This window comes from Primulina huaijiensis, chromosome 3, assembly GCF_012295235.1.
Source record: "Primulina huaijiensis isolate GDHJ02 chromosome 3, ASM1229523v2, whole genome shotgun sequence".
Lineage (NCBI taxonomy): Eukaryota > Viridiplantae > Streptophyta > Magnoliopsida > Lamiales > Gesneriaceae > Primulina > Primulina huaijiensis.
The window spans coordinates 10502118-10524514 of record NC_133308.1 but is presented as its reverse complement, the minus strand read 5'-3'; the positions used below and the strand labels follow the sequence as shown (position 1 = coordinate 10524514).

At 38.4% G+C, this 22397-nt stretch overlaps 1 protein-coding gene across 1 annotated transcript in view; it reads right to left on the bottom strand.

Moving 5' to 3' along the window:
• LOC140973507 (alpha-N-acetylglucosaminidase) overlaps positions 1-22397 on the bottom strand; it is a 40800-nt gene that overhangs the window by 3891 nt on the left and 14512 nt on the right. Inside the window, exons 8-14 of the mRNA XM_073436368.1 lie at positions 18633-18739; positions 18469-18499; positions 6940-7057; positions 2078-2128; positions 1291-1400; positions 1034-1136; positions 349-447 (exon numbers count right to left, since the gene is read on the bottom strand). Coding sequence (XP_073292469.1) covers positions 349-447; positions 1034-1136; positions 1291-1400; positions 2078-2128; positions 6940-7057; positions 18469-18499; positions 18633-18739 — 619 coding nt within the window. The remainder of the gene's footprint in view (positions 1-348; positions 448-1033; positions 1137-1290; positions 1401-2077; positions 2129-6939; positions 7058-18468; positions 18500-18632; positions 18740-22397) is intronic.

The window sequence follows — 22397 nt, the reverse complement described above, 5'->3', positions numbered from 1 at the left end:
AAAACAACAGAGTGAAGTCAGTCCAACTTTAAAAGGTTTCAATGGAAGTCACAGATCAAAAAATTAAATATTAAACTTACTGTAATTTATAATTGTTCAATCAAACAGTAATATCATGAAGACCTTGCAAGTAAAATAATAGGAAAGAATCCTCTTCAAAGAGCCACAAAAGCATACTTGGGGGATCCTGCAGAATCACTTGGTAAAACAGAAAGGATCAAACATATTGTTGTTTGTGCGATGAAAACTTTTATTTATTTCACCGTCCATTAGAGCCAGGTGTCACACTTTCGTCATTGGGGTAAACCTCAAGAAATGGTGATTAAATTTACTTGAAACTTGTATTACCTCAAGTTGAAATGGGTCATTTCGAAATGCCATTTCAGACATCAGCTCATACACAACTGGATTTTGCTCAATCCCTTCCATGCACATACCGACACCAAGCTGTCCTGAAGGAAGATAATTAGTATGCTACAACATAAGCAAAAGGAAAAAGAACATCCCATAAGGATTATCAATATTTACTCGACATATATGTGTGGTGGTTACTTCAACTGGTGAAGAATAGAAGCAACGTTGTAATAGGACAGTTTAGAGGACCAAAATATCAGAATAAACTTAGAAACTTCCTCTAATTAATGACTACGTGAGATAGGTTTATTTGATAACCATCATTGGTATTTGACTTGATGGTCCACCAGTCGACTGTGATGCAAGGTTAGCCCCTTCTCTGCTATGAGATTAAAAATAGTACATAAAATATAACTGCTACATTGTTCATATAATTAATTTGACATATAGAATAAGAAGAAGAACAGATAGGAGTAAGAGAAGGAGATGTATATCACAATTAGTATGTAAAATGTAACTGCTGAACTGTCCACATTAATAGTTTGACATGTAGGAGTCTCCCCCCTCCTACAATTGTTAAGGGTAAGGAAAAATAATGATCAAACTAGAGAATTCTTTCATCACTTTGATATTTCACTTAAGCTACCTTAAAATATTTATTAAACAAGGTAGAACCTACCATCGTTGAATTCTCACTAACACGTGCATCAACGGGACCTGAAGCAACTGCATCTAATATGCCGTACATTTCTATATTTCCGCCAAAGTTGTGCAACATACACCTGTTAGACACTAGAAGTTACAAAGCATAAACAACAATCATAATTATGTCTAAGCAACCAAGAAACTGATGAACGAAAAACATCAGAAGAAATGTCTTGAAATGTGGAAGTTTTTCTAGCAAATTTTAAGCTAATATATTGAATAATTACGTGCCAGATATAAGGCGTGTTGTAAAAATGAGAGGATGATTTCCATAGCGGTTTGACATCAGCAAAGAGATCAAGCACTATCATCTTCCCAAATGGAACAGAATGTAAAAGTGCCTGTCAGACATGAACAACCTCATCAATGGAAGTAGAGCTTACAAGCAAATATAACAGGCATTACTACCAACAGAGTAAAAATTAAGCATGAAAACTAACCATAACAAAATATAACATATAGAAAGATCATGAAACCCATAATGTATTATAATTATCTGGTCTCCCTTACCATCATCATTGAGGTAGAACTTTCTGGAATCTTTGGCACATTTTAGGTCCGATTAACAATATCATTATTGATTATCCGGTTCATTGCACTTGCATCTATCACAAACGAAATGTTGTAGCAGATGCCTTAACCAATGATGTTTTCGACAATAGATGGTACCAACTCCTAACGGAACACACACCTGATAATCATCTTCAAGAGCTTTGTAAAACGAATAGAATGGGTTGTCCCTATTTATGCAGCTTGAGGAAATTTTGTAATACATGATCTTCATAAGGTTTTGGTATAGTTCCTCTCTCATATATTGCTACAATATTTTTGGAGTAACATGTAGAGATAAACCAAATCCGTCATAACAGCATTGGCGGTGCTCTTTATTTAAAAACTCCATTAGGTAAGAATAAAGAGGGGAACAAATTGGATATATGAGACTCATATGAATGTAAAACATTGAAAGTGTCCAAAGAATATACAAGTCAAAAAATTTTTTTAATAAAAAATCTCTTACCTTCATCTGTGGTGGCTTCCAAAATGAAGAGTCTGAATAGAATAGCCATCCCTGGTAATAAATCAAATTGAAAAGATAAGCAGCACAGACAATTCTATATCATAGATATAACATAAAATCATGTATAACAAATATAAAGTAATCCCTCCTAGGTTCATTCAGTACACAAATGTTCATTTAAATTATTATGTCAATAACAGCGAAATGCAGTTCGAATATATAGAATCTAACGACTTCAAACTTTTCCCTCCAACAATCACGGACATAAAGTTAAAGCCATAAATAGGCCATATTGCAGAAACAAAAAATAGTGAGATCCCACTCAAATGTCCTTTTCAACAACCACACACCATACAGAGAACAAGTTATTTTTATTGGGAGAAACTGTGGCAGAACATACAGCAAAAATTTCAAATTTTCAAAAAGATGCAAAATAAGTTTTGTGTCGGTGCGCATTCTAATAATGAAATCTCAGATAGAAAAGCTTTAAATGCTATCAAGCTTGAATATGTTTATTCATCGTGTATTTGTTTACACTGTTGATCCTTGATTTATAACAAGTATAACAAATGAAAACACGACACATGGATTTTTCTGTTGTAACTACTGTGACAGACAAAATCTAATCTGTTATATCGGAGATGCACATTTATCCGTATCTTTCTTGATGGGCCGAGACTTGATTGCTTGATCATGGACTGGACTTTGATTGGTTGATTTGGGCCTTGAATCTTTGTTCTAATTTCCTCCCTCAAGCTCAGCAGTGGTGGAGGAAGAACTCTGAGCTTGGACCGTAATTTGAGAAAAGAGGCAGCGGTCAATGGTTTAGTGAGAATATCTGCTATTTGATCAGAAGTTGGAACGTGACGAACAGAGATAGCCTTGGATAGCACTTTCTCTCGGACAAAATGGAGATCAAGCTCAAGATGCTTTGTGCGAGCATGAAGGACTGGATTTGCACTTAATGCAATTGTGCTGAGATTATCACACCATATGATGGGAGGTGCTACTGGCAGAACATGAAGTTCAGATAAAAGAGATTGTATCCAAAGAAGTTCCGATATAGCATTGGCAAGACTTCGATATTCGGCTTCAGTACTAGAACGTGAAACCACGGCTTGCTTTTTAGAGCTCCAAGAGACAGGGGTGTTTCCAAAAAACCAACAAAACCCAGATTGTGTCGGCCTTGGACGCTGAGAAACCCATTGATGTTAGAGCAAGTTTGAGTTTGTCAAACCAAGCACGAGGGGCCTGTTTTAAGCCATAAATGGCTTTGTGCGATCTACAGACGAGTTGGGAGTTGCGTGACTGGATCTCAAAACCAGGCGGTTGACGCATGTAGACTATCTCATCAAGATGTCCATGTAAAAACGCATTATTAACGTCAACTTGACGAATGTTCCAGCCCTTGGAGATAGCAATGGTGAGCACAAGCCGAATAGTGGTTGGCTTGACAACTGGACTAAAAGTCTCTGTGTAATCTAAACTAGGGGTTTGGGAGTACCTTTTTGCCACGAGACGAGCCTTATACCGAGCAACAGAGCCATTAGGATTAGTCTTGAGTTTAAAGACCCACTTGCAGCCTATGATCGAGGCATGGGTTGGAGCTTCAACAAGAGACCAAGTCTGATTTTGAACTAGGGCTTGATACTCACTGTTCATGGCCTAACACCATTCCGGAGAACCTTTTGCCTCAAGATAAGTCACAGGCTCTCGGGGGATAGAACAACTTGTTACAAAAAGTTTTGGCTTGAAGATTCCTGCCTTGGATCGAGTAATCATTGGGTGATGAATTTTGGGAGAAGAGACAGAGGGTGAGCATGCTGAAGTAGGGGATGGAGATGTGGAAATGATGGGAGAGGGACTAACTGGAGGTGAATGAGAATTAGAGTGATGATTTAGGGAGGGGTTATGAGATGTGTTGGAGTTGATGAGTTGAGGTAAGTAAAGTAATGTAGTGTCTGAATGATCTTTAGGAGCAGAGTGGAACATGCTGTCATAAGGAAACACCAATTCATTGAATTTAACATCCCTAGATATGTAAATCCGACCATCTTTGCTGTAACAAATATAGCCTTTATGAACAGCACTATATCCTAAGAAGATACAAGGTTTGGAGCGGAATTGAAGCTTATGGTTGTTATATGGTCGGAGACACGGGAAGCAGAGACACCCAAAAACACGGAAAGAAGAAAAATCTGGAGTTTGACGATAGAGAAGTGTGAGTGGTATATGACCATGATTACCAGAAGTTGGAAGTCTGTTGATAAGGTGAACAGCACTGAGGAAAGCGTCTTCCCAGAAACTTAATGGCATAGAAGCATGAGCAAGTAAGGAAAGACCAATCTCAACAATATGACGGTGTTTTCTTTCAACGACATCATTTTGCTGAGATGTGTATGGGCAAAAGAACCTATGAATTATGCCTTGATCATGAAGAAATTGAGATAGAGATCGAAACTCTCCTCCAGAATCGGTTTGTAAGATCTTAATTTTTTTTCTGAAATTGGGTTTCAACATGCTTCTTAAATTGAAGGAACATGGAATACACTTCAGACTTAAGTTTGAGAAGGTAAATCCAAGTGAACCTACTGTAGGCATCAACAAAACTCACATAATATTTGAATCCATTTCTAGACAAAGTATGTGATGGCCCCCAAACATCTGCATATATGAGTTCAAAAGGTGCTGAGTATTGAGTTAAAGAATGAGTGAAAGGTAACTTGTGACTTTTTCCAAGTTCACAGGCAGCGCAAAAACTCAAGGATTCATTTCTGGAAACCGAGACATTACAAGAAGATAAAATTTTCTTAACAACAGATAAACTTGGATGCCCTAGTCTAAGGTGCCACCGATCTAAGAGACTGGGAGACACTTTGATTGATGGCTGGATGAAATCCTTGTTATCAGAAGAGAGGGAAGTTGAGAGGCATGTTGCTGGAAAAGTTGACGGAAGGAGAGGTTGTCCAAGACTAAACTTGTACAGGCCATTATGTAAATTCCCTTTGAGAAGCACTTCCTGAGTTGCTAGATCCTTCACAAGACAAAAGTGAGGGTGAAATTCAAAAAAGACGTGATTATCTTGTGCAAACTTGCTAACACTCAATAGGTTTTTGTTAATTTGAGGAACACGAAGAAGATTAGTGAGCACAAAAGTGCGTGATGAAGAAGGGCAGTGAAATTTGGAGTGACCAAGGTGAGAGATAGCCAAACCTGCTCCATTTCCCATTTGAACCTTACCACTCCCTGAATATTCAGAACCAAATATGAGGTTTCCTAGTTCCTGAGTAACATGGTGGGTTGCCCCTGAATCTGGGAACCACCATTCTTCAACCGGAGCTTCTGAAGCAGTGGTGTTGAGAGCGGATGGTGAATGTTGTGGAGAGGACCGATGATGATGTTGATATTGTGGTGTCTTTGCAGCACCGACATTCCTTGGCATTGGGACATAATCTTTCTCAAAACGATAGTAGCATATTTGTGTTATATGTCATGTAATACCACAAATTTGACTGACCGGACGACCATTGTTGGGTTGCCAATTTCGTCCTCCCCTCATGTTTCTGCCACGGCCTCTTCCTCGCTGATAAGAGCCTCTGAATGGCTGAGAATTCTCGTGCTTCTTTGGTATGTGAAGGTTGAATTATGAATAGCTGGAGCCGGACTGTTGCCATTGAGATTATAGGTCTCAATGCGTCCTTCATGTGACAGCAGTAATGCACTTACATCAGAGAAATTAAGAGAGTCGGTGCGTGAGGTGATATGAACTACCACCGAGTCATATTCGATTCCTACACCTCCAAGGATATATAAAATCTGGTCTTCCTCTGTGATTAGATGACCACTGGCAGCAAGTGTGTCTATATAGTTTTTCATCTTGCCAAGGTAGTCTTTCATGGACATGTTGCCTTTCTTGAGTGTTTGTAATTGAAGTTTGTAGTGCATTATATGTGCTTTTGTTCTTGAAGCAAACAGGCGAGTGACTCTGCTCCAAAGTTGAGATGAAGTTTCACATCCCACCATTTGGCTTTGCACAGTCTCTGCCATAGAAGCAAGAAGAAATGAGAATAGTAGTTGGTCTTGGCGAAACCAGAAGATATACTGAGGATTGATTGTTTCTTCACTGCCATCTATGGAAATAAGATGAGAAGGGAACGGTGGGTTGTCAAGGATAAAGATTTCCAGCCCTAAACCTCGAATGCTTGCTAGAACCTGTAAGTTCCACAGCAAGTAGTTATCATCGTTCAGCTTGACTGAGGTAATCTGATTTGCTGGGTTGATAATAAGAAGATTGGGGTTAGAAGGCACACTGGAGGCAGAGGAATTGGTCTCCGCCATTAAAGGCTCTGATACCAAGATAGAAAAGCTTTAAATGCTATCAAGCTTGAATATGTTTATTCATCGTGTATTATTTGTTTACACTGTTGATCCTTGATTTATAACAAGTATAACAAATGAAAACATGACACATGGATTTTTCTGTTGTAACTACTGTGACAGACAAAATCTAATCTGTTATATCGGAGATGCACATTTATCTGTATCTTTCTTGATGGGCCGAGACTTGATTGCTTGATCATGGACTGGACTTTGATTGGTTGATTTGGGCCTTGAATCTTTGTTCTCTGTAATTATCTCTGACAAGTATACAACCCATAATGTGAAATATACTGGTTGAAAATCCATCGTCCGTATGTTAAATAAGATGGATGCAATATAATATCAACAGATATGTAAGGAAACAAACAACTAGATTATTAAACAAATAATCATTAAGAATGAAAATAAAGTTAAAATATCATAAATAGACCATTAAAACTTGTAGGACAGTCAGTAATATAAAAAATAAAAGGCTAGCATACTTGCATTAGCCACACTGCATCTTTGTCAGCTTTCGACATTGCATTATAGACTGCAGAACCAAGCGAGGAGATATATGCTGGGTCACTAGTAGGTGGAGAGTTCTCGTTAAATGTATCACTGCACCGTCATAAAGATTTCTTGTTCAAAACCAGGAATGCGGAAACAAGCATAGTATGAGAGTTTTCATCCATGGACAAAGAAGCAAGAAACAAAATTTGTGTAAATGTGTTGACAGGTTATCTTTTAATTTTAGTTGAGTAAGATTTGATATAGGAAATCTAATACATTATAGTAAGATAGGATATTCTCTCATATTTTAGGGATTTGATTAGATACTTTCTTCCTATTTATCTCATACACTATAATGAGAAACATATGAAATAATATTTTCTCCTCTCTCCAGTGCTATGTTAATATTTCTATATGGTATCAGAGACAACTAGTCGATCATGAATTTCCAGGCTTCCATGGTCAGCGCCAATCCCAATGGCGACCGAGAAGATAATTCCACAGCGGTAGTGGAAGCTACAGCAGCCGAAGTTCTGCCATCAGGGTGCAACAGCGCCCTCCATCCCTCAAATGTTGCTCTCTTCGATAATTCCCTCCAAATAACGATTCATAAACTGAATGGGAGGAATTATCTTGAGTGGGCACAATCCGTTTGACTGGTGATCTCTGGAAAAGGGAAGCTAGGTTACGTGAAAGGAGAAATTAAATCTCCGACGTCCTCTGATCCAAAACACAAGGTCTTGTGGTAGCAAAATTCCTTGGAAATGGCATGGCTTGTTATCCCCATGGACCCAGCGATTGGGAAATCATTTATGTTTCTGCTGACAACCCATGATGTTTGGGAAGCCGTCCGAGAAACCTACTCTGACATGGAAATTTTTTCTCAGATATACAAGTTGAATACTCGTATGTGTGGCATGCAACAGGGTAACAAGTATGTAACTGCTTACTAGACCATTTGGCAAGAATTGTATCTCTTTGAAAATAAAGAGTAGGAAAGTAGCAAAGACAGCACTCCGACATAAAAAGAACGTTGAAAGTAGCTGTGTATTTGTATTAATAGCTGGATTCAACAAGGAGCTCGATGAAGTTTGTGGTAGTATTCTTGCCCGCAAACCACTACCTAGTATCTGGGAAGTTTTTCTGAAATCAGACACGAAGAGGCGCGATGTCATGTGATGCTGGCCCACACTAATGGACAACGCTCCAATGTTGAGGGCTCCGTGTTTGTAATCCACAATAATAATTATGAGGGAGAAAAGTTAGACCGTAATGTGAGAAGTGTAAAAACCCTTGGCACAAGGCGGGTAACTGTTGGTAGATTCATGGGAAACATGCACACTTAAAGAAGAAACCCGGAGATTACAATCGAGGTGGAAATAGTGGTCGGGTAAACGCTGCAAAATTGACTTCTAACAGCCCCTGGATTTTAGATTCTGCTGCCACGGATCACATGACTGGAACTTCACAATTTTTCTCTTCCTATGTACCATGTGCTGGACGCAAGAAGGTTAAAATTGCAGGCGGGTCCTACGCCTCATAGCATTATGTAGTGAATCAACTGTGTGTTCTTCCAGAAATTATTTCAAGAACACATGCAATTGTCGCTGTGAAATTTGGGAGTGAAACCAGAAATATGTGAACCAAAAAAATGTGCAAGAAACAAAAATCACACACATTATGTGGTTCGATCGTAAATGATCGACATCCACGGGAGAGTCAATATTATTATCAATCAATCCAAGATATGAGATAAACTCCTCAATGAAGAATTACTCTTTGTATATCTAAGTACAAGTATACACTCTTGATTTTTTTTCAGTGTGCATCTCTCAATCCCTCATTCTGAAGAAGAAATAAGTCCCTTTATGCTGAGCTCCTCTGGATATATATATACATCTCTTGGCATAAGCGATTCTGCACCAATCTTTATTTTGAGTTCTGTTAACTGCCAACGGAGCCCATATACCAGATAGCGTAACAGAAACTAGCAGTTGATGGTTTGTGGTCTTCCTTTCAGCCCTTGATTTATGCATGGATTGATAACACTTGGTTCACTATTCTTCACCTTGTTGTCAATCCACACCCACAATACTGGCCCTCCAAGCCTCAAATCCAAGGCTCTTCTTCACTGGTTGCCCTGACCTCATTCTAACAGAAATGGAACTAGCTCATTGGAAGAACCTTTGTACGCATATCTGCGGGGTTATTGTAATGCCCCAGATTCGACGACTGTACTCACTGTACAAAGACGAGTCTTTCCAGCGTGCTTATATCCTCACTCACACGCACCCTAAGAAACTGGAACGTCCCAGGAGGTCACCGATCCCAGAATTGCCCCAAGTCAAGCACGCTTAACTTTAGAGTTCTTATGTGATGAGTTACCGAAAAGAAGATGCATCTTCTTGATATGAGTAGTACCTATCAAATCTTTTAAGCCCTCCTCAACTGAACAGTCTCATATCTGAACATTTTTGGAATATCTCTCCTTCCCGTGTAAGATCAGTTCATTCATGTTCCCTTCGCCTAGAAACCTGCCAGGAGCCGCTCATTGTCCGTGCAATCTCATGGCACCGGCGATCACCAGCTGCCCTCTTCGGCCTCGAGCCTTTCATGCCCACTAGCTTCCATTTGGTTCGTCCCCAAACCACACCGTACTAGGAGAGGTCAGCTCTGATACAAACTGTAATGCCCCAAATTCGACGATTGTCCTCACTATACCAAGACGAATCTTTCAGCGTGCTTATGTTCTCACTCACATGCACCCTAGGAAACTTCCCAGGGGGTCACCCATACCAGAATTACCCCAAGTCAAACACGCTTAACTTTGGAGTTCTTAAATGATGAGCTATCGAAAAGAAGATGCACCTTCTTGACATGAGTAGTACCTATCAAATTTTTATGTCCTCCTCAACTGGACAGTCTCATACCTAAACAGTTTTCGAATCCCTCTCCATCCGGTGTAAGATCGGTTCATTCATGTTCCCTTCACCTAGAAGCCTGCCAGGACCCGCTCATTGTCCGTGCAACCTCATGGCACCAGCGATCACCCCCGCCCTCTTCGGCCCCGGGCCTCACACTTATCACGTGTACTGATCTTCACCACCTTTACCACCTCTATATCTATTACTTACCCGATGAAGTGATGCTTAACATCAATATGTTTCGATCTTTCGTGGAATACTTGGTGCTTGGTTAATTGGACAACAATTTGGCTGTCACAATGCACTAGTGCTTCATTCTACTCAAAACCAAGATCCCTTAAGAACCCTTGAAGCCATATAGATTCCTTGACAGCTTCAGTGATTGCAATGCACTCAGCCTCTGTTGTAGATAGAGCCACCACAGGCTGTAATGTAGATTTCCAAATGACTTTCGTTCCGTACACTGTAAATACATAACCAGTGAGCGAATTTCTGGTGTCTAGACTTCCAGCAAAGTCTAAATCCACATAGCCTAGAATCATTTCACTTCTCCTTTCTGTTCCACCAAACCGCAGACCAAGGTTTAAAGAGCCTTTGATATATCCCCGTATCCATGTACAGCTTGCCAATGTTGCTCACCTGGATTTGCCATAAATTTGCTTAATAAACTAATAGAGTAAGCCAGATCAGGCCTTGTGCATATCATAGCATACAGTAGGCTGCCCCTAATTCTTGCATATAAAACTGAATTCATGTACTCCCTTTCCCTTTCAGTTTGTGGAGATTGAGACACTGACAACTTAAAATGATGAGCCAAGGGTCCTTTAACATGCTTGCATTCTGCCATATTGAATCTTTCTAATACTTTCTACAAATACCTCTTTTGTCTCAGTGTCAAGATTCTTTCATCCATTCGGGAGCTTTACATCTTGGAGTTGCAGCCTTCAAGGGAAAATAATCTCTTTGAAGACCACATCTTGACTGGTGATGTTCTTTCATTTCCAGGCTCACACCTTAATTTATACCTTAATTTACACCTTAATTTATACCCGTTTACTGTATCAGGGTATCCAAGAAAAACATATTTTAATGCCATGGCTTCGAGTTTTCCTTCTTTAATATGTGCATATGCTGCACATCTAAAGACTTTAAGGTGATCAAGGGCTGGAGCTCTCCCAGAACATTTCTCCATTGGGGTGGTTGTGTCGTAATGGTACTGGGGTTCTGCGATTTATTAGGTAAGTTGTTGTTGCCACAACTTCTGCCCAATAAGATCTTGATAGGCTTGAGTATAGAAAACATACACCTCACTCTCTCAATCAATGTCTAGCTATTCCTTTGCTGTTACAGAACTCACCAAACTCCTTAGAACAAAATTCCAGACCATTGCCTGTCCTAAGATACTTAAAATTTCTTTCTGTTTGGTTTTCTTGTAGTATGAGCCATGATTTGAATCTGGCTAGTGCTTCATTCTTATGCTTGAGAGTGTATGTCCAGACTCTCCGAATGAACATAATCAAGGAGAGCTTTGGTCACATGCTTGACTTTGGAGAATCTGACCCTGGTAGATTTTCCCTCAATACAGTCCCCACAGAACTCCAATTCAATTAGTTGATCACTTCCAATGAGCCCTTGTTTGTGAAGTTCTTGTAGCCCTATTTCACTTATGCATCCCAATCTGAGATGCCAAAGTTTTGTGTAATACTAATTTTCCTCAGTTATGGAGACAGATCCCACAATGGTTTTAGCATCAAGTACATACAACCCATTCACCCTAGTTCATTTGATTACAACCAGAGCACCTCTAGATACACTTATCTGTCCGTTTGAGGCATTAAAGTTGTATCCTAACCGATCCAATGTACCTAATGAAATTAGGTTTCTTTTTAACTCAAGAACATAGCGAACATCATCTACTGATCTTTGAATTACATTAAACATCTCAAGTTTAATGGTTCCAATTCCTTGTATTCCTGGAATGTTTCAAACCAAGATTTATTTGGAGTCATGTGAAAGGAACACCCACTGCTGAATGCCCAGTTCTGACCATCCTTTAGCTCAGACATACACAACACCTCAGCACTCTCATATCCATCTTCTTCTACAGCTAACTCACACTGATCCTTAGACTTCCTTCAGTTCCTTTCTGTCCGGGCAGTCTTTCCTAAAGTGCCCAGGTTTACGACAGTAGAAGCATTTTCCTTTTGTTGATTTTGGCTTAGACTTGCTTCTTGATCTTTCCCTCACAGCCCTCTTTTCATTTCTGAACTCAGATCTCCCCCGGATTAACAGACTTTCACCATTCATTTGCTCATGGTTTTCTCACACTCGGCTAGAGAAAAAATTAGAAAAACTATAAACCCTATAGGTTGTCGCCACAAATTCCTGGCAACTTTACGTGAGGCAAAGTTTGGTTTTTGTTTCTTTAGACTTTAATACCCTCTGTCCATCATTCAATGATAATGTGTCCCTAGCATATTTCATGGTTTCAACGAAGGCTGAGTAAGACTTAGGGACAGAATTTGAAAGTATAACAACCTTATCTTCTACTTCAATCTTGATTCCAAGATTTTCCAGATCAAGAACAAGCTTACTATATACATCAATATTATCCCTCATCGGCAAAGTTCAATCTTGAATGCGAAAAACTTACTTTTCAAGTAGATCCTGTCTTGGAGTTTTGACATGTAAAACTCTAGTTTCTTCCATAGTCCAGCAGCTGTTGAATCTGAAGATACTTGTCGCAAGACCTTATCATCCAGATCTAGAGTAAGCGTACTGAAGGCCATCTCCTTCATCTCAAACTTTTGTTCTTCATTCTGGGATACATTTCAGACCTCCGAGAGCCTTCGCAACTTTCTGCTGGACGATAATGGCATACATCCGCCTACTTCAAATCGCAAAGTCCCCTTTTCCATCAAATCTCTCAACCTCGACTTTGGCTGTCAATGGTTCAATCTGATCTTGTTTAAACATGTCTCTAATGCCAGCTGTAGTGAATCAACAGTATGTTCTTCCAGAAATTGATTAAAAAACACATGCAACTGTTGCTGTGAAATTTGCGAGTAAAACTAGAAATATGTAAATCAAACAAATGTGCAAGGAATGAAAATCACACACACGATTTACACGGTTTGATTGTAAATGATTCACATAAATGGGAGAGCCAATATTATTATCAATCAATCCAAGACACAAGGTAAACTCCTCACTGAACAATCACTCTTTGTATATCTAAGTGCAAGTATACACTCTTGGTTTGTTTCAGTGTGTATCTCTCAATCTTGTATTCTGAAGAAGAAAGTCCCTTTCTGCCGAGCTCCACTGAATATATATATATGCATCTCTTGACATAACCGACTCTGCACCAATCTTGATTTTGAGTTTTGTTAATTGCCAACCGAGCCATATACCATATAGCTTAACAGAAACTAACCGTTGAGTTGGTCTGTGGTCTTCCTTTCAGCCCTTGATTTATGCATGGATTGATAACACGTGGTTCACAACCCAATGAAGATATTGTATGAAAGTATGATTTCTTCTATTCTCGTTTAAGTTGAGAATTGGAGGAATAGCGGGAAAAGGCACCATTATTCTTTCCTCTGCCTTAGTCCTTCATATTATTTTATGTGTTCCCCGTTTGTCTTATAATATCTTGTCCATTAGCCACTTAACCCGTGACTTTGCCGTCATGTTGGTTTTTTGTCATCTCATTGTGAGTTTCTAGTTGATCTCAAGGAAGATTATTGACAATGCTAGGAAAGACAGTGGATTGTACCTCTTAGACGCCCACTCTATCTTTGGAACGCAAGAAGCAAAGTTTTGTTTCAACTCTCTCACCACTAGAATGAAGTTATGTTATGGCACTACCGGTTAAGACATCCAAATCTTAGTTATTTGAAAAGTTGTTACCCAAGTTATTTATCAATAAAATTGTATTGCTTTCCAGTGTGAATCTTGTGACCTAACTAAGCATCATCGATCCATAATCCCATCTCGGACTTATAAAAAATTTGCACTTTTTTATTTAATTCACATTGATATTTGGGGTCTTTTTAGAATGACTACTTTGTCAGAAGAACATTGGTTTATAACTTTCATTGAATACAATACGAGAATGGCGTAGGTGTTTCTTTTGAAATTTATGTCTAAAGGTGGACATGAATTTAAAAAAATATATATCACATGATTCACACACAATTTCAGACTCAAATAAAAAAAATTTCGAATTGATAATAGGAAGGAATGTTGTACCATGTATTAGGAGATCTTTTTGCATAAAAAGAATCATTCATCAAAGTTATTGCCCTAATACTCCTCAACAAAATGGAGTGGTTGAATGAAAGAATAAGCAATCTCCTTGAGGATGCTCGGGCCTTATATTTTTTTGCTAACGTACTGAAATACCTTTGGAGAGAGGCAATCTTGACCGCCACTTAATTAATAGGCCAGAATTTTGAGCTTTCAAACTCTAATCAAAATTTTTCAGACGCATTTTCCAAATAATCGCCTCATCACCAATATCCCCCTTTAAAGTCTTGGCTGTGTAGCCTTCACAATTTTGCACAGTCAACATTCCACCCTAAGGCTCAAAAGTCAGAAGTGCATCTTTATTGACTATTCTACCAATCAAAAGGTCTATAAATGCTTCGAACCCATCTTAAAAGAATGTTTATCTCAATGGATGTAACATTTTTCGAAAATCAAACCTAGTATTTTGCCTTTGACAATGATGTTTCTCTCCAGAATGCTATATGGCATACCAATTACTTAGTGGAAATGAGTGAGGAACAATTTGATGGTCCTGTCTATACAATGAGAAATTGTGCACAAAGAGGTGGGGATTGTGTCCTACTACAAAACCATATGTCGGAACCAATTGTGTCAAATGATTTGTATCTTCACATTGCCAAAAGAAAAAGGGTAGGTCATTGTCAAACTTTGTGTCTTATAAAAAAATTTCATCCTCTTTTCGTGTCTTTTTCTGTCAAATAGATATTGTTAGTATTCCTAACAATGTATAGGAAGCTCTAAAGATAATTGAGTGGAAAGAAACTATTCTTGAGGAGATGAGAGCTCTGGATAAAGAATTCTACTTGGGATAAGGTTGGCCTACCTCAGAGAAATCTATTGTGGGATGCAAATGATTGTTTAGAGCAAAATACAACTCTGATGGTTCTATGGAAAGATACAAAGATCAATTAGTTTCCAAAGGATTCATTCAGACGTATGGCGTTGATTATTCAGAAATATTTTCTTCGATGGCGAAGCTTAACATAGTTCGAATCATAGTATCTGTTGATAATATTGATTGCCCACTGGTCCAACTAGATGTGAAGAATGTCTTTCAAAATAGAGACCTGAAAGAAGAAGTCTATATAGAACGTCCTCCGGGTTTCATTGATGAATTTGGAACAAAAGTATGTAGACCGAAAAAAATCTCTCTATTGAAGTAATCTCCCATAGCATGGTTTGAAAGATTCACAAGATTTGTAAAAACACTAGGGTACACTCAAGGATAATCTTATCATACTCTACTCACAAAGTGGTCAACAAACGAGAAGAATTCAGCATTGATTGTCTATGTTGATGACATGATCCTAACAAAGGATGACACAGAGGAGATGGCAATATTAAAGAAAACTTAACCAAAGAATTTGAGGTCAAAGATTTGAGGCAATTGAAGTACTTTCATAGAATGGAGGTGGCCAGGTCAAATAAAGGAATTATGGCGTCTCATCGAAAGTATGTCTTTGTTGGGGTACAATTATTACCCCTACTAGGAGAGCAATCGAACCTTGCGCTTGACCTGCTAAGACTTGTGGGGACGAACCAAGAGAAAACCGGTGGACCTATGTGTCACAGGGCCGATGAGAGCAGGTAGTTATCACCGGTGCTAAGAACAGACAAAGTGTGGCTCCTGACGAGATTTCTAGCCAAAAGGAACATGAATGAACCACTCCGGGTCCCCAATCAGATTAGAGAAAGTTTAAAAGAATTGATAAGTTCTCCTCATACCAACAAAATGCATCTTCTTTTCGTAAGCCCATAATTTTAAAACTCCAAAGTTAAGCGGGTTTGACCTGGATTAATTTTGGAATGGGTGAGTGGAAGAAAGCCTTCAGAAATTCCAATTGACGTTAACGCAAAGTAGGAGAAATTAAGAATGGCGCCCAAGTAGACAAGGGAGATACCAAAGACTAGTTGGGAAACTGGTCTATAGAAGATTAAACGAGGAATAATCTGCACTTCTTTTGTTCCCACTAATTTATAGGCTGCAGACATTCTAACCAAAGGCCTCTCAAAACAGTGTTTTTAAGATCTTTTTTTTTTTATAGGAAACTATTTTCATTAGAATAAATAAAGATTACATATTATGTGCGGATGAGAATTCCGCAGCACAGTAGCAAGACTACTAACATAAGGAACTCCTCAAAGAGAGCAACATACAATACTCATTGCCCATACAAAATTCCAATTCCTCACTAAATCTGAAACACTTAAATGATTGAATTGATCCAAGTTGATCGTCCACGATGCGACCCTAAATTTTATTTTCTCCCATACTTGATCGATAGACTCGGACACATCCAGAAAAATTCTGCTATTCCTTTCCAACTAAATGGACCAAAATATGCAATGAATTATCATAGCCCAGAAGATTCTGAATTTGTTCGCGAAGGGACACCCTGAGTTGACATGAAATAGGTCTTTAGCTTGGAATTCCCAGTTCTTCTAACACTTTGAACCAAATTCCTCTCGCAAAGGAACAATGTAAAAGTAAATGATCTTGATTCTCTTCATGATTTCAGCATAAGCAACACCGCTGCGGTCTCAAAACACACTCCCTCCACCTTCTCTGGACCGAATCACATGTAGGCAACTCACCCAAGGCCACGATTCACGAGAAAATCCTAATCTTTTGTGGGACATTAATTTTCCAAATGTTATTAAAAAAACTGAATAAAGGGAAATAGTAGAAGGGAAGAAGGAATCGTAAAAAGATCTAACAGTGAACAAACCTGAAGCATCCCCCAATCACACTCTACAATCCTCGAAACCCGGCTACAAACTGACATTCTCTAGAACTCCTAACAAATTAACGAACTCAAGTAACTCTCTCTCAGTAAGATCTCTCCTGAATCTCACATCCCAAATTAAAGAAAAACTATCCGCACTATTGACGACTTCTACGAAATGACGTATAGGTTTATTGGTAGAAACGGAAATACAAAACAAAGATGGAAAACGGAATTTAAACGAAGACTCTCCCTCCCAAACATCCTCCCAAAAGCGAATGATATTACCTTGTTTTGGCACTCCCCTGACCAGTTGATGAAAATCCTGGTAAGACCGAGAAATAAACTTCCAAGGACTTCTGAATGTCGCCTTCTCCGCCAACCCCAGGTCCCACCCGTTATCCTGAATCCCATAGATGCTCTTAATAACTTTTTTCCACAACGACTCCCTTTCCACTGAACATCTCCACCACCATTTACCAAGAAGAGCCTTATTCCTGAGAATAACATTTCCCAATCCCAAGCCACCTTTATCCTTTGGTTTGCATACCTGCTTCCATCCTACCACATGGCAATGATTCTCCCCATCACCACCATCCCACAAAAAATCCCTCATCATTTTTTCCATCTTATTTGCCACCCTAATTGGCACCTTGAACATTGACATGAAATAAGATGGCATAGCACAAATCACGGCCTTTATCAAGGTAAATCGGCCCCTCCTTGACAGGAAAGACTTTTTCCAAGTTCCTAATTTCTTATACATTTTCGAAAGAACGGGTTCCCAAAAATCCATCTTTGTGGGATTACCTCCCAACGGTAACAAGATACTTAATAGGCCACCTTTCTTTTTTGCACCCAAAAGTTGTTGCCATAGCCTCTACTTCCTCTTCCAAACAATTCAACCCCAACACTACTCTTTTGCCCAAATTAATTTTCAACCCAGAATTTGTTCCAAACATTTTTATTATGTCAACTATCGCCAACACATCATGTCTTGATTTTGCGAAGAACAAAGTGTCAAATGCGTTATTTCTATTATATCTTTCCCTACTTCGAGTCCCTTGACTGCATCGACTGCCCTTGCCTTGTCCACCATCCTCCCCAACACATCGACAACTAAATTGAATAGGAGTGGTGATAATGGATCCCCTTGTCGTAATCCTCTCTCTCCTTTTATTTTCCCACACGGTCTACCATTAATAAATATTGAAAAAGAGACATTAGAAACACATCCTCTTATTTGCAAAAGTAAAGGACTACACAGACTGCACCAGCGATTATGGGAAGAATCATAACAAAATGAAACTATGGAATAAAGACAGAGAAACCACTCTCCTTTCTACAGATAATGGCGCACTGTGAGTCAACTTTTCAGTGGGTTCTGCCAGAGGACTTAGTTTATCTATTATTTACGGTTTAACTTCAACGTGCAGAACCAATGGGAGATGTATGGTCCTACTTTTGCATCCACCGTTACATATTTGCAAAAGATTTTTGGCATTGTTCTCCCTTTTCTCATAAGCTATGATGATACTAGTAGAAAAACAGGTCTGTAACAGAGAATAAAAAATACCAGCTGTAGATATCTGTAACATCACCATATTCTGCAAAAAAACAAAAATGAAAAAAAACTCATAGTTATCTTTCATATTTAAGATAAGATAATCAAGCTACATGAAGCCAAATGGCATTGCAGCCTAAAAATATAAATGGTACGTGCATAAGTGCATAACTCACCTTTGATCTGCTGTTTGATGAATGCTTCTCCAATTTTAACAAATAAAGGATCAGAGGGATCTAGAAGGTAAGTACAGCACCATCGTGGATTGCCATTAACAGTATTCCTGTAAGAAGAAAACAACTTTTACCAAAACCAAATCACTGGATTTTAAATGTTATAAAAACTTTCTGTTAGTTCATTTGATCCCCTCAACTTAAACACGTAGATCCGAATTGAAGAGTTTTTTCATCAAGAAAATTAAATTTATATGCTTCAAAATCAGAGACATGGAGAGTGGAGAAGCATGGATCTATTGTTTATTTTTCATGCATAACTCCAAAATTATACTGACAAGAGGAGAGATACATGTAAGCAGAAAAATAACTAAGAATTATGTTGATTAGCCTTGAAACTTACATCCATAAGACAAAGTCCAATGGCTATAAATCTTATACATTCCTATGTATAGGTGAAAATATCTTGGAAGAATAAACTACGAAATAGTTCCTTCCAAATATCTGAGAAATACATCATATTGTTAATAATGTCATAAACAAAACTGGAAATATTCTTGAGTCTACATCATATATAACTATATAATAATGACATAACGAACTTGGAAATATTCTTGAATCTATATCATATACAACCAGATAAACTATCCGACATAATAGATAATTCACCAATACAACCGTGAGATTCCCTTAAGAAGATACAAGAACATTAAGTTTTAGATTTAATCATAAAATGAAAGATATGTGCTATTCGTAACTATAAACACAGAAGTTAGGAAAAATGAATTATGTGTAGCTAAAGACGTGAGTTATGGTATGTCTCGAAGCCTGCTTGAAATTTTAGTAAATCTTAGTTTAGACTATGACAAATCATGTCTTTATTAGTTCAAGATGTTACTCTAGTTCAATCCATGACTCCATAAACATAAACTGGTTTGAACCACTACATCATTCCACAACTGAAAGTGGATAAGTTGAGTTGCTTGAGTCTTTAAAGAGGGTCAGGTTGGTTGACGAAGGTGTATGTATCAGGGTTTGGAACGGGGATCCTTCAGGGTTTTTCAGTTAAATCTTTCTATGATTCTTTCTTTCAGATCAACGATTTTCCTTTCTTTCCTCTTTTCATGCTATTTGGAAAGCACCGATCCCACCAAAGTTTCAAGTATTCTCGTAGACTGAGGTTCTAGGTAAAATGCCAAATTGTTATATGATGCAAAAGAGGTGGCTTATTCGTGTTCTTTGTCCGAACTGGTGTGTGCTTTGTCGGATAGAGGTGGACACTTAGGACCACATTCTTATTCATTATTCTTTCTCAAGTTGTCTTTGGTTCAGAGGTTTGGAAGAGATGGGTTTGGTTTTGGGTAGTTCCAAGATCTCTGAACAAATTTTTTGTTGCAAATCTTGGACTTGATCTTGGCAGAAGGGTTAGAACTTTTTGGACAGTGGTAGTTCCTAGTATTTTTTGGTCAATTTGACTGGGGCGGAATAGAAAAATTTTTTACAATCTAGAAGAGTCAGTTTAAGAGTGTTGGGACAAGATTAAGATTCGGGCACCTGATTGGATTGGGAAACACTTACAGTTTAAGAATTTATCGATCTCATATTTAATGAGGGATTTGAGTTATATTTGTTGTTAATATGATCAGTGCTATTGTTTTTCTTTTTTTATCTTGCATATTTCTTGTCCGATTTTTGTAACTATTAGTTTTTATTATTTAATATAATATCGTTTCCTATTTTAGAAAAAATATATGCATACACTTTGCCTAGTGTTTGTATTATTGCGTATTTCTTGTCCGATTTTTGTAACTATTAGTTTTTATTATTTAATATAATATTGTTTCCTAAAAAATAAAAAAGAAAGATCTACATATCACTTTGCCTAGTGTTTGTATTATATACAACTTTCGACATAAAATTATTGAAAAACCTTTATCTTCAAAGTCACTGCACCACTTTGTTACTATTTGACTTTGTGCACGAGATGAGACATGGTTTCATCCCTTGAGGTCATTTAATTTAAAATAGATACATCCTCCTTCGATCATCTTCAGTGCCAAGGTGAGTAGACACTCAAAGGACTCGGAAAAATTCACAGTTAGATTTTTTCCATTTCAATTATTTTTGTCACGAAATGATTTTACATGCAACTGGAAGAAACCTGAGGGTTCTCTTCCATTTCTTTTGACAGATTAATCATCCTTCGATATCAAAGAGGTGTGATGAAATCACATTAAAGCTTCATATAGGCATGCTTCAGAGGGTGTTAGAGTGTTGTTAGTCCATTTGTTTCAGACCATACACTCAGCACAAATAATGGACAGCAACAATTCCATTAAGTGCAGATTTTTGTCAAAAATTCTGTCAATTGGTTGTTTGGGATGGGAGTTCGAGTCATGGGTGTCCTAGGGACTGTAGCCATGGTTAGAACCCTTCCTTATCATGTCTAGGGCGTGACCAAGGTGTTCTTTCAAAGCTTGGTTCATGGTCCCATCGAATTTTTAAAACAAAACACACACATGTCCCATGGTTCATTTTCTGGTATGGGTGATGAGTTTCGGGTTCTATGTGTTTGGATGGATTTTGGTTGGCTTCTAGCCCATAGCCATGGTTCATACAACACTCCATCATGTCTAGATCGAGCCATGGTTGATCAAATGGCCATTGGAACGATCCAAGACAGTAAAACAAGTCCATACATCACACGACACTGCAGGTTGCACTCTCGGCTAGCACCCTGCATTGTCCTAGGTGTTGGCTCGGTTTGTGGTTGGCTTTTAGCCCTTAGCCACGGTCCCAGCCATGCATTAGGGTGTTGGTAAGTGTCCCTGGTTGGTAGTTCAAGCCCACTTCCATTTGTTTCAGAGTTTCACCCCGAAACAGCAACATAGCTGCCGCTGCAATTTCATTCTTTGACAGCAGCAGTGAGTCCGATTCAGAGAAGGCTTGTGTGAGTTCTTGGATGGCTTTTAGCCCATGGCCTTGGACTGGACAGTACCCCAATGAGTTAGGAAGGTCATGTTTTTGGCCGTTTGTGATTTGGTTGAGTTTAGAGGTCGTACGAGAATTTACGGTGAAAGGTGCCAAAATGACTCTCGAAAGAGTGTTTTATGTTTTTGGATTCCATTCACCTATTTTCATGTTTTACAGTTCTTATGCATATTTTTCAGTATGTTTGGGGTATTTTTAATCATGGATAAACGTCGGTTTAATGTTGGTTCGATTTGGTACGAAGCCATGATTGAAAATTTAGATTATTGATCCTAATCGTCTCGTTTTTGGTTTAGTTGTTAAGTTTTTGTCAAGTTAAAATTATTTGCATGTGTCACATATTAGAATTAAGTCGCAACAAGCCTGGGAGCGATCCAACTCATCCGGTAAAAAATAAGGTTTTAATTATATTACGTGCATAAAAATATAAAATGTTTATTTTTGAGATATATGTTATATGTCTTGTGGCCACCTTATGCTTATGGGTTTGGAAGTCGGTAGGCGCAACCGAGGACCTCTCCACCCGGTGACTTACGACCGGTTATGATTATGTATGGGTACGGACATCCAGTCCAAGGGCTGTGATTGATCTCTACCGCTCAGTATACTGTGGTTTAGTCTGATCAGGCGCTTACGTTATGTTATGGGCCACTTGCTTAGAAACATTATCTCTACCAGAAAATTTTGATATGACATGACAGAGCTCTATTGAGCAAAGCTTTTACGTATGATTTTCAGATATGCACGTAGTTATAATTATTCATGATACGATTTTCA